This window comes from Malaya genurostris, chromosome 1 (assembly GCF_030247185.1).
Source record: "Malaya genurostris strain Urasoe2022 chromosome 1, Malgen_1.1, whole genome shotgun sequence".
In the NCBI taxonomy this organism is placed as follows: Eukaryota; Metazoa; Arthropoda; class Insecta; order Diptera; family Culicidae; genus Malaya; species Malaya genurostris.
Window position 1 is genome coordinate 22,727,357 of NC_080570.1, and position 18,768 is coordinate 22,746,124.

At 36.0% G+C, this 18,768-nt stretch overlaps 1 protein-coding gene across 5 annotated transcripts in view; it reads right to left on the bottom strand.

The window, feature by feature from the left end:
• The window catches only part of LOC131434774 (E3 ubiquitin-protein ligase RNF19B-like), a 120,074-nt gene that overhangs the window by 64,351 nt on the left and 36,955 nt on the right, over positions 1-18,768 (bottom strand). For all 5 annotated transcript variants that reach the window (XM_058601907.1, XM_058601897.1, XM_058601925.1 and 2 more), the window contains exon 2: positions 1,055-2,121. In XM_058601907.1, coding sequence (XP_058457890.1) covers positions 1,055-1,273 — 219 coding nt within the window. In that variant the 5' untranslated portion in view covers positions 1,274-2,121. The remainder of the gene's footprint in view (positions 1-1,054; positions 2,122-18,768) is intronic.

Here is an 18,768-nt window from a genome sequence, read left to right on the forward strand (position 1 = left end):
GTGCTAGATATATTCAGGAATGAGCCATAGTTCGGATCTTGTGGTGATTTTTTTTTAAATAAGTCAATTTCCCCATACTAAATCCCATACAAACTTTAAACTCCAGGCCCGAGAATAATGTTTCACCCTAGAATGTTCCAAAAGAACAATATCGACAAATTTGTCAAGCAGCATTTGATGTGGCAGGCGATCTGTGAGTGTGGCAAATTGAGCAAGCCGTTGCACAAAGGTGGTTCTCTGTGTAGGTGAACCATTTTTACTTCACTCGAACAATTGAATCTGACCAGTAGTCATGTCTCTTGTCTAAACAAGCATTCGGTTCGTGCTCAAATGCAAGTTCACTACAATTTTGCAGTTTACGTTAAATGCGAGGAATGCGAAACATCTGTGAGGGACGACATTGTTTCATAATAGATATTTCGATTACAATTCTTAAAATGCAGTAATTAATAACTACTGTAACTACAGTCATGACGAAAGTGTTCGTGCAATCTATGATCGACATTTGATGAATTTAATTGAATAGGGTGCAAACCAATGGGAAGCTCTGTACCTTGTAAGCATCGTTAATGTGAGAAAAATTTGTGCTATTCAGCAAATTTGCAAATAGCAAACACTCGAAATCCACACTAGTGTGAAAATAATGACGGAACGATAATTGTAGCTATCATTATTACTCGATTAAGAGAAAAAATTCTCTCTAGAATGCTGTGTTCATTCGCAGCTCAAGTGCACGATTCGCATATTACCTATTTATAACGCTATTTGTTTTTATTACCACCAGCAATTAGAGTTAAGGTGATTAGAATAGATAATTATAGGGGCAAGGCAATCTAGTAAGATGCACAGTTACCGTTTTGTTCGTTGCTAGTTCTTGTGATCTGCTATCGCAAAGTAGTAGTTTTTTTCTCTATCAAAATAACTTTGTACTACAAAATTGCAGTCACAGTTCAACTGAAATCAAAATTTTCTAGTGCTACATTTCAAGTTCGAAGATCGTGTTTCTTCCGAGTTAAAACCACATAACAAACAGGAAAGAAATCGTATGACTCACCTTGTAACCACCACCACCACCACTAGACGATCCGGTCTTGTCATATTTGCTCCCACTAGCGCTGGGACCTCCGCCGCTGCCACCGCTACCACTGCCCTTCTCTACATCGCACAGTCGCTGTCCTAGCGGAGGACTGCCCCGTGCAGCTCGTGCTCCCTGTAGCAACAGGCGCCGTAGCGAGAAATCAAAATTAAACGAATTTCGACTCGTTCGGCGCATGTTTGTGCCTTCTCGTTAAGCTGCACTACAGAACCATTTATAATACTGCACTTGAATTAAGCAGCTGTTCCTGGGGCACCCGCTTGAAGAAGAGCCAACTTTACGTATCTTGTAATCACTGGCTTTCCGGAATAAGCTTCTCAAACACCTTTCTTTCTCTGATTGACAGCAGCGGGCATTGCTTCAACTTTTATGTTATTCTCTCGCAATATACACAACTCGGATCAAGTAACACTAACAACAGCAGCAATAAATCACCATCGAACGCCTTTCAAAAAGGGCTAACCTTCACAATGCACTCTCAGATTTGTATTGTTTGCTCACTATTGGTGCGAACCGGAATCACTAAACACATTCATGCCACTGAGACTCTAGCGCAACTGACCGTCATCGAAGCAAAAGGTAATATGCTGGTATTGTGATAATCACTGACTTTTTTCTTCTTCTGCAAACTAGTGTCGACCTTGGCGACCGGTGCCCACTCTGCTTCAATTCAGTTCACATCGCAATCCGATTCGACAGCATGCGTACTAAACAATAAAAAAAAACCCGGCAAGTTGTGGTAGTGGCATCGACGCAAACACTGGCCCCGCAACGACAATTAATCCTACAGCTCACACGTATTCTTCTCGCTTCTGATTGAAGACACAACGAAAATGCGCGAATAAATGCAGATTATCACACACGATTTTGTTTATTCTTCTTGCTCTTTGCGTCAATTCGAAAACGCGTACACCACTACAAAAAAAAGGCCTAGAGTGATTACACAGCTGCTGCTAGAATGACGTGCGGTAGCTACCTGGGCAATGCGAGCTCTTTCTTCCGCCGGAGAATTGCGAAGAGAAATCCTGAAATGATCGAAGAGAGAAAGGTTTCGGTTAGTTGGAGTAAAAATAAAAATAAATTGATAAATGATTAAAATTCATGCATTTCTCATTGCTCTTCTGATTTGAGGGAACAACTGGTCGTCGGTGTCCGTGGCAGTGGTACAACTTGTTCAAAGGGTAAAGTGATAACACAGAAAATATAACGAAATTCGTGTCTTTGTACCTCAATACGTTTGAATTGCACATAATTGCTATTTAGAGATGTCCGATTATCGATCGATTAATCGATGATTAACCCGGATAATCAAATTAGATTAGATTGTTTTTGTTAATCGAAATAATCGAATAATTCTTCTCGATTAATGTTACGATTAGTGCATGAAAATGAAAGCTAGGTTTATATTTTGTTCCAGAGTTTGTAACAAGTTCTTCTTGAGCGGCGGGTAGGGTCAACACTTTTTAAAAATTATTAATATTTTCTTATAGTGAAACATTTCAAGAATATTCTGTGTAATTTTCAAGCTTATCGGAACAAAACTCTGAATATTATGGTATCATATCTTTGCTTCTCTCATATAGAGATGCCAGGTAAAAATTTCAAAAATATTCAGACAGGGTCGTAAAAGTCTGTAAATCCGAAAAAAATGCAGTCAGCAAGTATATCTTGCTGGCAGTAATATCTCTTTAAAGTATGATAAAAAAGCTCGCGGCAATTTAAAAGTCTGTAAATAATGACAAAAGTCTGCGAAAAACTCGATTTTCAAAAATCTGCGAAAGTCTGCACAACATAAAATGTCTGCAGCACTACATACGAAATCTGCAGATTTACAGAAAAATCTGCAGATCTGGCATCGCTGATCTCATACTGCGAAGAGACAAAAGCTCAACGCACAGGCCCAAGAGATCTACTTCGATTGACTTGAAAATTTGACAAAACATTCAATTGTTTCCTTCGATATCATAGTCGATCTTCTATATAAAAAGAAGGATGTAAATTTGTATGTTTGTAACGGCATAACTCCGAAACTACTGAACGGATTGTCACCAAACTTGGCACAGATTCTTCTTGCTCTTCAGAGATGGTCATAAGGGTATTTTATGGGGGTGGAAGCGTAGCAAGTGTCCTTAATAGAGGGGGTTGTGAAAAAAATCATATTAGACCATAGATACTTTTTGCACAATTTAGATATGATTATACGGGTATTAGTGGGGAAGGGTGTAATAACAGATCGGCTGAAAAGTTCGTATCGTTTCTATGCGAGGGCGCCACTAGAATTAAATCCATACCATTTTCAGTTAGTACCAACCTTCAAAAGGTACGTGTATAAATTTAACAGCTGTCTGATTATTAGTTTGTGAGATATTGCATTTTGAGTTAAGCTACTTTTGTTATTGTGAAAAAAATGGAAAAAAAGGAATTTCGTGTGTTGATGAAACACTACTTTTTGATGAAAAAAAGTGCCGCCGATACCAAAAAATGGCTTGATGAGTGTTATCCAGACTCTGCACTGGGCGAAGCAACAATTCGTAAGTGGTTTGCAAAATTTCGTACTGGTCATATGAGCACCGAAGACGATGAACGCAGTGGACGTCCAAAAGAGGCTGTTACCGATGAAAACGTGAAAAAACAAAATGATTTTCAATGACCGTAAAGTGAAGTTGATCGAGATAGCTGACACCCTAAAGATATCAAAGGAACGTGTTGGACATATTATTCACGAATATTTGGATATGAGAAATCTTTGTGCAAAATGGGTGCCGCGTGAGTTCGCGATCGATCAAAAACAACAACGAATTTATGATTCTGAGCAGTGTTTGGAGCTGTTATATCGAAATAAAACCGATTTTTTTCGTCGATATATAACAATGGACGAAACATGGCTCCATCACTTCACTCCGGAGTCCAATCGACAGTCAGCTGAGTGGACTGCACGCGATGAACCGAACCCAAAGCGTGGAAAGACTCAACAATCGGCCGGTAAGGTTATGGCGTCTGTATTTTGGGATTCGCATGGTATAATTTTCATCGACTACCTTGAAAAGGGAAAAACCATCAACAGTGACTATTATATAGCGTTATTAGAGCGTTTGAAGGACGAAATTTCAAAAAAACGGCCTCATTTGAAAAAGAAAAAAGTTTTGTTTCATCAAGACAATGCACCGTGTCACAAGTCGATGAAAACCATGCTGAAATTGAACGAATTGGGCTTCGAATTGCTCCCTCATCCACCGTATTCTCCAGATTTGGCCCCCAATGACTTTTTCCTGTTCTCAGACCTCAAGAGAATGCTCTCTGGTAAAAAATTTAGGAGCAATGAAGAGGTAATCGCTGAAACTGAGGCCTATTTTGAGGCAAAGGACAAATCGTACTACAAAAATGGTATCGAAAAGTTGGAAGATCGCTATAATCGCTGTATCGCCTCTGATGGCAATTATGTTGAATAATGAAAACGAATTTTGGCAAAAAATGTGTGTTTCTATTAAACGATACGAACTTTTCAGCCGAACTGTTAGGTGCCTTTTGAAAAGGGGGGTGTAATGTTTGTAACGGCATAACTCCGGAACTACTGCACGGATTGCTATCAAACTTGGCACAGGTACTACTTGGTATTCAGAGATGGTCATTAGAATATTTTTTCAGGGGGGAGAGTGTATAACAAGTGTCCTTAATAGGGTGGGGGCATAATAAAATTTATCTAATTTTTTTTTATAAATACTATTATTCTAACTTGACGAGAATCGATACTTTTTGAAGACCATACATACTGTTCAAACTCAAATATGGTCTTGAGAGTGTTTGTGGGGGGTTGATATAATGAGTGCCATTGAAAAAGGTAATTAAATGTTCGAACATAACTCCAAAACAACTCAATAGATTATTACCTTACTTGGCACAATTAATTCTTGTTGATCATAGGTTGCTATAAGAGATATTTCGAGGTGGAGGTGTGGGGTCTGTAGTAAGTGTTTGCTAACAAGAGGGCGAAATTTTGGGAAATCGACATTTTTCGACAGCCATAGATATTTTTTAGAACTAAAAGATGATCGTAAGAAGATTTACAAGCGTGATAAGATAGCAAGTGTCTCTATTAAAGAAGCTCTCAGTCCAATTGTTTGTATATATCGTAATAATTCCATAACAACTCGGTAAATTATCACCAAACTTGACACAGGTACTTTTTGCAATTCAGAGGTGGTAATAAGGGTACTTTTTATATTTCTTGGCGTGATCAGATATTCATTGCATAAGTGATCAAAAGGGTGGACAAATCTACAAAGTAAAATTGATCGGATTTTACGAAAAAATGGTACTTCTTGACCAGTACTACATATTCCTGACAACTATGTGAGGGTCACAAAAATATTCACAAGAGGGAAGTGGATTAAAAATATTATTAACTAAGGTAGGTAACATATATCTGAATTGAAGAAGAAATCGTGCAATGAATCTGCATTTTTAATGTAAATTAAGAAAACTGTCGACTCAAGAATCGTTATTCTATAGTACGAATGAAGTTATGGTGATAAACAGCTTTTCATTATAAAATAATCTTGATTAAATCTTGAGCGATTACGTGAAAATAAAGATGTCAGAAAAATTTTTATAACGAGGAGGGAGTAGCAAGTGTTCATTATCATGGAAGCTTAAGGTTATGTAGATCGGATGTGACGAGGAACGTTAATTCAAGTAAATTACGAGCGCATATACTTTTTTGGACTCAGAGGTTACCTAACAGGTATTTATAAAAGGAGAGCCGTTTTAAATGTTCCTAGCAAAATGAATCAAACGATTTTACGAGAATATCTTGAAAATTATGATTATTTTGAGATCTGAGATGGAACATTGGCCGTGCGCAATCTGAACATGTGCGGAGTATTGTTCAATCGGGTTGCCGTCTAAGTTGTGTTTCACTACGATCTAAGAATTTTCAGTGGGCAGGACCATTTCTAAATTTTTTTGCGGCTTTGCCTTCACGGAACATTTCCAAGCAACGCCGGGTTATTCAGCTAGTAAACTACTATAAACGCGTTTTTCTCGAAAGCAAGTTTTGAAAGTCCGTGTCGTCCATCGTCATTCGGAAACTACTTAACCGATTATTTTCAAATTTGGCACACACTTTCTTCATGTGAAATACCACACCCCAACGTTTTCCTTTTCGTTTTTTGTTACTTTGAAGAGACATTTATTGACCAAGTTTCGACTTGGAAAAAAGAAAGAATAAACGCAGGTAACTTAAAATAGGAATGAGTGATAACACACTCGATTAATCGATTAATCGAGTAATTTTATGAACAGTTTATGATCGATTAGTGATTGTTGAGTTAGTCGAGTATTTGATAAAGAAAAAAAAACAGGAAAAAACCCCTAATTACCATACAATCAGTTGTTAGTGACGGCTCAGCATTCGAAAAAGTGTGCCCAGGACAGGGAAAGATTTGTTATGTTTTACAGCAATCAGAACTTTGCGTCACCGCGATGCAAACAGGCCGGACAAGTGCGCATGGTGTGTGTGCAAAGGCGGGGTCACACCGACGGGGACGGAATTGACCAAAACAAAAAAGTTAGTCCAGTGTCAAGAGTCGGTTAACCTTGGAGGCGCAATCGTTCGTTCGTTCGTTTGTTCTATTCTACCCTGGCCCAGTTCGGAAATTGTTGCTTCGATCGAGACATTTAGTCAATCAAGGCGAGAACGTCAATAGCTTTATGCCAGTTCGCCTCTTTTTTATGTCACAGGCTGGGGTAGGGAAATAAAAGTGATTCACATTGAACATGTTAGTACACATTCGTTAGTAGGAAACCTCAATTTCCACAGGCGTGAGCCGCATTTTGCATCGTGTTATTATTAATAACAACGTAATTTCATAACCTTGTGTCAAGCAATGAATCTTTTTCTCAATGGATGCTTGTCACGACATAAAATCTGCTCGTCTACTAGGTGCTAATGTAATTAACTTTTCATACACACCCTCCTATCAGACATTTGATTGCATCTCTCGTGAATGTGTTTCAACTGGAACTCCTCTTGAATCTGCAAAATTCCCTACAAGTACCAGGAAAAAAAATTATTATTCCATGAATTGAATGAATAACATTATTCGTCTTTATTTGCAAACCAAAAGTTCGAACGGTGGGTGGGGATTGTCTTCGTGCTGGTTTAAGGTGCCAGTATCCTCATGCAAAACTACTACTCGGTGTGAGTGTGTGCAAAACCCGTTTCCCAAGTAAACGATGTTGGGAGCTAATCCCCATTGACTTGTAGCGGTCCGCAACTACTTTCTAAACATGCTGATTGAAAAAGTCGTCTCATATCTTGCACAGCCGCCCAACGTAGAAACTGTACACTTGCTACTTTCCTGCTTGTGTAAACACTTTTCCCATTTCGTGTGATTGCAACAGTTCATTATCTGTCAAAGTTGTTTTAGTGCACCGGTTTTGCGAACAGTGTTTCATGATGTCTTATCGGACAGATAGTAGGTGACGTCATTGATAAGGTTGTATAGTATAATATTCAAACGAAGTATGACCGCTGCTCCGATTTACGACCCGAACAATCATAAGACGTACAAGGTTGCATGAAATACGTCGCTCAGTATTGTATTAACTATAAGAATCCCGAAAATTAAAACATGCCGAATCGTAAAAGGGCCTCCTACTTTTGACAACCCCTTTAAGTATTTTGTAGTGCAAAAACGGATTTACGTAGCAAAACCCGGTTATGATGTTTTTCGAGTGTTTACTTCATGCTCTTTTTGCGCAGGTCTTTTAGTGACGATGTTATTAAACGATTTTCGGGTTGAAAAAATAAAGTCTAATGGCTAAACGGAGCAGGATCGGCGTTTACATTTCATGTATTAGAAATTATATTTTTGTTTTTTTTACTAGATCTTGTTGGTAACCTTTTCTGCTCTTATTTCTATTCTGCGAATTATTGTTTCCATTTCTTCTCTGTTGTTTTTCCAACCGATTAGGTTCGTTCTTAAAAGTAACGGACGCACCTAGTAGTATTATACATTGATTGCAGATCATTGTTGAGTTGATGTGAGTGTTGTATTGTCGCTAAGTGATTGCCGTAGGTAACAAACTATTTACATGGACTCTTTGGATCCTGACCGAAAGTCACATAAAAAGGTATCAACTTTTTTTGAAAACATGTGTAATAAACGTATGGCATTCAGGAGACCGGGGAAAATTTTTCAGAAGAAGGTCGGGGCCAATAAAAGTCGTTTTTATTGACTCAAAATATATGAAAATGACGAAAAACAAATGTCACTCTCAGCTGCGCTTGCAAATTATAATAAGCAGATCCGTGCCCAGCGAATGACAAAAGCGGAACAGTAGTTTCAAAACTATCTGTTGTTCTTTCGTTTACCGTTTTATTCATTTTCGGTTTTCAGTGAAAATCGTACAAAGAGTTTTGTGCCGGTTCTGGAGTGTAATAATTTTGAATTTTCGACACTTTTTAGAGCCTGACTTCTCACATTTTGATTATATTTAAGAAACAGTGTTTAAATTGGACTGTGTTCACCTACAGACGATATTTTGGTTTCGTCTTGTCGTAGGGAAACGAGTGACGTTGGCATTGATACTCACTTTTGCTGAAGGGAAAGACGCAATAGTTGCGTTTCTCTTCGTTGGTTACGAATGAGAAAGTAAACAAACGAAGAGAAGGCTTTTGGTTTGGATCCGTCCATTGATAATACGTGATAATTCGTGACTTTTCTGAAGGGGTAGATCATGCACCCGCATTTCAGTGGCACAATTTTCGCCAAATACTGGTTCGTTGTGCTTGATATTTTCAAGTTCGACATAATGTAGATATTTGTCTTTAGAAATTTCAATTGTTTTGCACTCCGAATAGAATAGAGTTTATAGAACGTTATTAGTTTTATTCAGTTGAAGCAAACGCACTTGCTTTAGATCGAGATGTATTCGCTTCTATTTGATATTTTCAAGTTCGACATAGTGCAGAAAGTTGTCTTTAGCTAATAGATGTAGTAGAATAGAGTTTATAGAACGTTATTAGTTTTATTCAATTGAAGCAAATGCACTTGCTTTAGATCGAGAAGCATTCGCTCCCAAGGTCCAGTTTTGCACTATAGTCTTTTGATCTTTAGATTTCTCGAGATCGTCTTATGGTTCACTATACTAGGATAACGGAGGTATTCGGGCCATATATAGTTTGGCCTGGTGTTCGTGTTTTTGGTTGTAATCAAAATAAAGTACATATTCATACCAAATATGTTAGATAATGGAATATTTTTTTAAAATTCTGAGACACGATGTACTTCATTTTGACTACACCCAGAAATATGTACACCGGGCTAAAATATACTCATTCCGTTACCTTACACAGTACATCTCGGTCGGTTGTTTTGTGTCGATTATTTTGGACGAGATATAAATGCGTGCTGTATTTCAGTAAAAGTGAAGATGATTTTTATGGTACTTCAAAAGCAGCATTTCAGCATTTTTTTTTCAGGTCTGCGAATAGCCAGTAATCGCTGGGAGCCAAATCTGGCGAATACGGTGGATGTGGGAGGCAATTAAAAGTTCAAATCATGTAGTTTTGCAATTGTTTTGATTGACTTGTGACACGATGCGTTGTCTTGATGAAACAAAATTTCTTTCTTTGCCATATGTGGTAGTTTCTTTGCAATTTCAGCCTTCAAACGCTCCAACAACGCTATATAATATTCATTATTCATGGTTTTTTTTCTCAAGATAGTCAATAAATATTACACCACGCGCATCTCAAAATACCGAGGCCATAACGACGATGTTCATCAGTTGCTGTCCACTCACATGACGATCGTTTTTATTCGGGAGTGAAATGATGAATCCATGTTTCATCCATTGTCACATATCGACGCAAAAATTCCGGTTTATTACGATTAAACATGACCGAACACTGCTCGGAATCATCAATACGTTCTCGTTTCTAGTCAACGTGTCTCTATGACCACGTTTGAAGTCAGCCATTTACAAGCCATTGCTTCGCTTGAACGGTTTTTTTTAAAATAACTATTTATTGGAATATGAGTTAAAATTAAATTATTAAGATTTAAATTGGGTGTTCAGCCACAAGTGGTGACTTTTCAGCCCTATTATATATATGATTTGGTTATTACCATGAGGACATTATTTGCTTCCGCAATTCTGAGATTTTTGTGTAGGGAAAATTCTAAACCTACTTGTATTGTGTAATGGGGAAAAGGAACTTATATACTAACTTACTAACTAATACAGAGAGCGAATCGATTCAATTGGAGATTGCATCGATTTTTGTCGGAATTCGCTTGAACGGTGTTTTTCCCATCAAGAAGCAGTGTAAAATTAAAACACGAAATTGTTTTTGATCCATTGTTCTGAAAATAACAAAAGTAGCGTCACTATTAGGACAAAAACTCACAAACTAATAAATAGAATATCATGAAATTTTAATTACGATATTAAAGGGGGGGTCTAAATGATAAAAAAAACAATTTTTGAGAATTTTCTTCAGAATTATCGTGCAACAAAATTTGTGCAAATGTTTTGCATGATAAAATGGATCATTCGAACAACATTTTGTTATTTTTTTCGTGGAAAAATATTGAGAAATAAGTCGGTGAAGAGGTATTTTTGAGAACGCTTCTAAAAAATCATGATTTGCGGTGTCCACTGTATCTGAGGTCAGACTAATCAGAATTGAACAAATCAAAGCAGCATAGATAGAGTAGAAGTTCTTCTAGACCCCAACGTTTCTGTTTGATTTTTTTTTAATTTTGGGTGGTTGTTCCAAATGAAAACTACGAGTTTTCACGAAAAAATCCGCCATTTTGTTGCTGTAAAATTTCCCCAAAGTAACAAACAACGAAAAGGAAAACGTTGGGTTCTAGTTTTTTATATGTAGAAAGTGTTTGTGCAAAATTTGAAAACAATTGGTGCGGTAGTTTTTGAATGATGATGGACACGGACTTTCAAAACCTGCTTTCGAGAAAAACGCGTTTAAAGTTTGTTGTCTATAAAATCAATGGAAACAATTTATTACTCCAGGGAGCCCGTAGGACCTAACACTTCAAAAAAATCATATTTTTTCTTTTATAATTTATTATAATGAAACATTTAAAGAAGGTTTTGTCAATGTTTGAATTCAATCGAAATAGAAATCTTGGGTCAGTGCGCCGAACTCTTGCTTCTTCGCAGAATGAGATAGCCATAGATAAAGGTCCATAACTTTCAGAGTTTCGTTAGAATAGACTTGAAAATTTCACAGAATACTCTCGAAATGTTTTACTATGAGAAAATACAAAGAAAATAATAAATGATTTTTCAAAAGTGTTAGACCCTGCCCGCCCCTTAGACAATGGAAACGATTCGGTGAAATGGTATTCGGCGAAATGTACTTCGGCGAAACGGCTTTGAACGAAATAACCCTGACCCGCTTGAAAGGCATCGAATTACCCATCACGAGGAATCCTTCAAGAAGAAGGAAGAGTGTTCTATGGTGAACAGTTTGTAGACATAATTGATACCTGAATGTCGTACGTTACAAGAGATCTTCTTGTCTCAACCCGACAAATAGAGGCATCGAGTTAGTGTGGCCCTTCTCACAGGACTCTGGAAGGCACCCGCACCTTTGTTACATTATCTTTTTTAAAAACCGGTATTTTTGAACTTGATGTTCTCGTACTCAATCTTAAGCACTAAATCTACGCATTTAGCACAGTTTATTCAACTAAACAGTATTGTTACCCTTGCCGGATTGACTCCGCTAATATGAGGTTGAATTTGCCCCTCTATTGGAGGCCTCACGGTACAACACATTAACGCAGTAGCCCTTTTTTGTGTTCCAGTTAATTGATTCATATTAACACTGTTAAATGAATCACACACAATGTCGATGATAATGACCGCCAGCATACTCGGTCGGAGAGGTATTTCTAACAGGGATCAGCTCGAACGAGACAAAATACGCGTTGGCAGATTGAGAACGAAATAGGCCGAATGGTTTTGGAATCGAATAGAGTAAGATAGTAAGATTTTTCGTCCGTTTACTCTGATTAATGTGTCCTTCTCTATCGTAAAATGGAAAAGTGTGACGAAACTGGCGAATACAAAGTTATATCCAGAAGATATTTTGACAGAGACGACAGACATGTTAAAAATGTTTTATCCATTATCAACAAGCGAGCGACTAAACTAGACCAGTAAAACTCTGACTGGCTGCCGGAAGTTCTTCGGAAGTCTTACCGCGCCGCTTTTTAGGAATGACAAGACCTCCGACCCCTCCCCCCTCGCTTTCCCGTATGCCGTAGTACGAACAGATGTCTTGATCTGAGCAGAAGCAGCGAGGGGGTTTGTCTTATAAGTATAATTATTTACATCGTACGGTTCTGCTCTGCAGCTAATAATTGCTTCCTTCATTAGCGCTGGTACCACTGGTGCACGTATATTTTGTGCGAACTGCTGCTACTAGAGGCAACTATACAGAGAGCATTACTATATCAGGGTCACAGCGTCGCGGCCGCAGCACACCAGCATCAACAACATCGTCAGCAGTCTGTCATCAGAGCAAGCCTTATCGTAAGGAAGGAGGCCCATGGGGCTGGCGGTCCGTGCTATAAATTGGTTTCCGCGTGCGCGTATTTAATTTCACCTCATCTTCCTCGAGCGTGCATCCGTTTTGTGTTGTTTTTTCCCCTACAGTAAAACTGCCATCGCTGCTGGGGCTGTGCCGTTGTCAAGGTGCATGACTCCGTAAAGGGAAAATGAGCGTTTTGAGGGTCACACAGACAGGGTGGTAGCGTATCAACAGATAAAATGATGGTCTGCTGTGTGAGTGTGTGTGTGTGTGTGGCTGCGTGATGACGCATCCTATTTAATAATTTAATTGGTTCTAGTGCAGCTGAAGTCAGCTCTGCGTTTTTTTTTTCATATTACATAGCCAGGTATTTATTCACACTAATATCGCTGATCTACTGACCTAATGTTTTACATAGCCAGGTATTTATTCACACTAATATCGCTGATCTACTGACCTAATGTTCCAGCCACTGCCTTCGCATAATTCGAGGACACTGACCAGTGCTCGTATAGCCTCTGTGGTGAGCACACAATTGAGCATCAATATAATCAACACTTGATCAAGGAACATTACCAACAGGATGGGATCGATGATTAAAAATGAATTACGGGCAGTGCATTCAACAGTGCATCCACCACAGAACGCAACTTTCGATAAATGCATTCGATCAAACTTGACACACTTATTGACGACTATTTACCTGACGAACTGACCCGTATAGAGTAAATATGTATAGAAGTGGTTACGAACATCAAGGAGCAGCTGTGGGTAGATCAGGTCTAAAAGTTGAATGAAGTGTAGAGCGATGAAAAAAAAATCGAACCACTACTAGATATTTGCAGCCGCTTCAGCGCCGACTGCGTGCATAATAGCCCCTAGCGATTGTTATTGTTAGTGGCCAGGTGTGCGCGACAGGTGTCGTTGGAGAACGACCGGCCGACCATTCCGGTAAACTACGAATGCCGCTAGAACGAGTCGATGGCGACGAAGGAGATTAACGCAAGTTTTGCGAATAGGTCACAAGGACATGTCTACGGGCGAATGTGTTTTTCGTTGACAGAGATATTAAGGTGCTGTGCCATTCTACGCAGAGATTGCTTGGAAAGCTAGTTTTTTTTTCAGTGTATGAAAGTTGTTATTATTAAAACAAGTAGTTATAGAAGGGAACCGAAAAAGGCATGTTATTTTGGACACAAACGTTCAAAGTCCAACGTGGTTTGGTTCAGAAAATTGCGAAATCGCTGAGTTTGGTTAGATCTACCAAGTGCAGTATATTTTTTCTAATTCATACAATTATTTTATGCGGCTCATGACCCCAAAAACTAAGCAGACCCGATCTATTCTATTCTCGTTCTTATTTAACATAGGTTGAGGGACCGTTGGCTCGTAAATCGCATATTCATCCATTTCTCCGTCGTCGTTGCTATTGTTGTTGTTTTTGGTGTATTCGGAGTCATTGTTTTGGAGCGTCTCTTGATCATCCGTAGTACTGTTTAAAGCGTTCGAGTCGATGTTTGTTGAAGCGGGTTTGTGTTGTTTCACAATGGTTGCTTTCTGCATAGTAAGACTGGTTGGTGATTGTATTTTTTTGTTGTTGTTAGACCAAACCTATTGGGTTCGTTAGATACCTATGCTGAACGGTTGACTTTGGTTGAAGATGTCTTTTCTGCAGTTCCAGTGCAGGCTTACCGAAGTAAGCAGGTTTTTCACAAAACTGACATGTAATCAGCTGATTTTCGTAGGTAACCAGCGTTTTATAAGGATACCTATCGCTCTAACCTCAAATGACTTCCTTTTTGATGAAAAGAATTTCTCCGTACTGCGGAGAATGTCATTGACAGGCAGTTCAATGGAACTGTCCATCACGTACACAGGGATTATGTATTTCACGTAGTCATGCTCGTCACTGTGCACCTCGTTGTTAACCGGAGCAAATGCAATTGTATCTACATTAAGTTACTAGCCTTTTTGAATTGTATTTCACATACATCATTTACGTCTTGATGCATTCAATCCTTTAGAAAGAATTCAATTTCGTTTGTTGCGAGTCTAATTTTGTAGCGCTTGAAATCAATACAAATTGAATTTAGTCGCAGATGCCAAGTTCCAGGCTTTTGAAAATCGTATTTGCCCATTTCGAATTCACTAACGTTTACTAAACTCTATTGTCTTAGTTTCTGTTGACTTAACCATAAGCGATTTTCGCTTGCGTTGGATGAGATACGAACACGAGCTGTGTTTTGTTGTATTTGTATTGTATTTGTATTGTATTTGTATTGTATTTGTATTGTATTTGTATTGTATTTGTATTGTATTTGTATTGTATTTGTATTGTATTTGTATTGTATTTGTATTGTATTTGTATTGTATTTGTATTGTATTTGTATTGTATTTGTATTGTATTTGTATTGTATTTGTATTGTATTTGTATTGTATTTGTATTGTATTTGTATTGTATTTGTATTGTATTTGTATTGTATTTGTATTGTATTTGTATTGTATTTGTATTGTATTTGTATTGTATTTGTATTGTATTTGTATTGTATTTGTATTGTATTTGTATTGTATTTGTATTGTATTTGTATTGTATTTGTATTGTATTTGTATTGTATTTGTATTGTATTTGTATTGTATTTGTATTGTATTTGTATTGTATTTGTATTGTATTTGTATTGTATTTGTATTGTATTTGTATTGTATTTGTATTGTATTTGTATTGTATTTGTATTGTATTTGTATTGTATTTGTATTGTATTTGTATTGTATTTGTATTGTATTTGTATTGTATTTGTATTGTATTTGTATTGTATTTGTATTGTATTTGTATTGTATTTGTATTGTATTTGTATTGTATTTGTATTGTATTTGTATTGTATTTGTATTGTATTTGTATTGTATTTGTATTGTATTTGTATTGTATTTGTATTGTATTTGTATTGTATTTGTATTGTATTTGTATTGTATTTGTATTGTATTTGTATTGTATTTGTATTGTATTTGTATTGTATTTGTATTGTATTTGTATTGTATTTGTATTGTATTTGTATTGTATTTGTATTGTATTTGTATTGTATTTGTATTGTATTTGTATTGTATTTGTATTGTATTTGTATTGTATTTGTATTGTATTTGTATTGTATTTGTATTGTATTTGTATTGTATTTGTATTGTATTTGTATTGTATTTGTATTGTATTTGTATTGTATTTGTATTGTATTTGTATTGTATTTGTATTGTATTTGTATTGTATTTGTATTGTATTTGTATTGTATTTGTATTGTATTTGTATTGTATTTGTATTGTATTTGTATTGTATTTGTATTGTATTTGTATTGTATTTGTATTGTATTTGTATTGTATTTGTATTGTATTTGTATTGTATTTGTATTGTATTTGTATTGTATTTGTATTGTATTTGTATTGTATTTGTATTGTATTTGTATTGTATTTGTATTGTATTTGTATTGTATTTGTATTGTATTTGTATTGTATTTGTATTGTATTTGTATTGTATTTGTATTGTATTTGTATTGTATTTGTATTGTATTTGTATTGTATTTGTATTGTATTTGTATTGTATTTGTATTGTATTTGTATTGTATTTGTATTGTATTTGTATTGTATTTGTATTGTATTTGTATTGTATTTGTATTGTATTTGTATTGTATTTGTATTGTATTTGTATTGTATTTGTATTGTATTTGTATTGTATTTGTATTGTATTTGTATTGTATTTGTATTGTATTTGTATTGTATTTGTATTGTATTTGTATTGTATTTGTATTGTATTTGTATTGTATTTGTATTGTATTTGTATTGTATTTGTATTGTATTTGTATTGTATTTGTATTGTATTTGTATTGTATTTGTATTGTATTTGTATTGTATTTGTATTGTATTTGTATTGTATTTGTATTGTATTTGTATTGTATTTGTATTGTATTTGTATTGTATTTGTATTGTATTTGTATTGTATTTGTATTGTATTTGTATTGTATTTGTATTGTATTTGTATTGTATTTGTATTGTATTTGTATTGTATTTGTATTGTATTTGTATTGTATTTGTATTGTATTTGTATTGTATTTGTATTGTATTTGTATTGTATTTGTATTGTATTTGTATTGTATTTGTATTGTATTTGTATTGTATTTGTATTGTATTTGTATTGTATTTGTATTGTATTTGTATTGTATTTGTATTGTATTTGTATTGTATTTGTATTGTATTTGTATTGTATTTGTATTGTATTTGTATTGTATTTGTATTGTATTTGTATTGTATTTGTATTGTATTTGTATTGTATTTGTATTGTATTTGTATTGTATTTGTATTGTATTTGTATTGTATTTGTATTGTATTTGTATTGTATTTGTATTGTATTTGTATTGTATTTGTATTGTATTTGTATTGTATTTGTATTGTATTTGTATTGTATTTGTATTGTATTTGTATTGTATTTGTATTGTATTTGTATTGTATTTGTATTGTATTTGTATTGTATTTGTATTGTATTTGTATTGTATTTGTATTGTATTTGTATTGTATTTGTATTGTATTTGTATTGTATTTGTATTGTATTTGTATTGTATTTGTATTGTATTTGTATTGTATTTGTATTGTATTTGTATTGTATTTGTATTGTATTTGTATTGTATATGTACTCACTTCACAGTGACATCAACTAGTTACAATACAGCATATCTCCACCAACATTCTAAAATGGTTTCCATAATGAGAATGCAACCGTTGATTGCCTGTGCAGCATTTATTCAACAGCAACACTTATGCCATCGAAAATCGATCTTTGCATGGAACCACTCTCGTTAGCTTGAGCATCAGAATACCGCTAGGCACACAGAACCCGCAGGGAATCACAGCATTGGCCTTGAAATGTAATGTTTTGAATGCAATTGACCGACCGACCGACCGACGACTATCGTGCGAAGTCATGCTACTTACACTTACAAACGCATATCGGTATGTGACCTTGAAATTGAAGCACTTTTCATAGCGTACAGTCTAGTGGACACCGTAAATGGAAGCTGATTACTAATTGAAAGATAACCTTCGGTGAAAGGTCAACCATTGACCTTTACGTGGAATGCACGAAACAAAATTGTTGTACTGCAGAGCTTAAATTGATAATGATTCGTTAATTGTTGATCGGTGCCTTTGGAAAATTGACGATTTAATGTCACTTAGAATTGAATCAATTTATTAAATAGTTGATATTGAACTGGTAGGAATATTACTCACAATTTTACCAGCTTGAATAGGAAAGAGGATTAGCATTACTTGAGTTGTCGGTGTCGGAATCGAATGATCAGGTGGTGATTGTAAATCATAAACATATTCTTCTCCATCAGTCAATAAGTCGACCCACATCTGAATGTACTCGTTCGTATTATTTTTTTTCTCTGCTCAAAATACCAGTCACCTCGTTGACCCCCGGCAGTTCGTCTAGCTGAGATTGATGACGCAGACACAAAAGGAAACAAAGCCTATCTGCGTTCCGGTCTGCGGTCGGTTCTGTGTAGCACAGAGCTCTGTTTGCTTGGTATTTAGGTTAGATTAACGACGGCGGACGGTTTAGGTCGAAGCTTGTAAAATCGAGATTGACGACGGTTCAACAGACTGATGCCATGAACCATCATGTAATATTGGATGTTACGATTGTGTTCTTCTTCATATTCGGTCTCTCTAGAAAATTCTGTCTCATGTCATTCGAATCAATTGTTAACAAATGAAATGTAACCTCAAATTACATTTTCTTAAGGAGAATACTTGATAAAGGAGAAAGTTGATTAGTATTTTAGACGCCCTGTTCCATTATCTGCCCGTAAAGAAATTCAACAACTGTCCAATACCCAGTTGATCTTTTGTTTTTATAACCAAAATAAAAATGCAACATAACTCATAACCTCACAAACGTCGACGGCAGCACGCTGGAGGTTTCTCGAAACTGGCCGTGCCATAATTAGCAACAATGTGAAATTTTCTTCAACCTGAGCGATAGCGGCGAAGTAGGAAATGAGCAACAGAACTATTAACGCCGTGAATAGAAAGCAAACCGACGGCAACCGAGTGGCAGCAATTT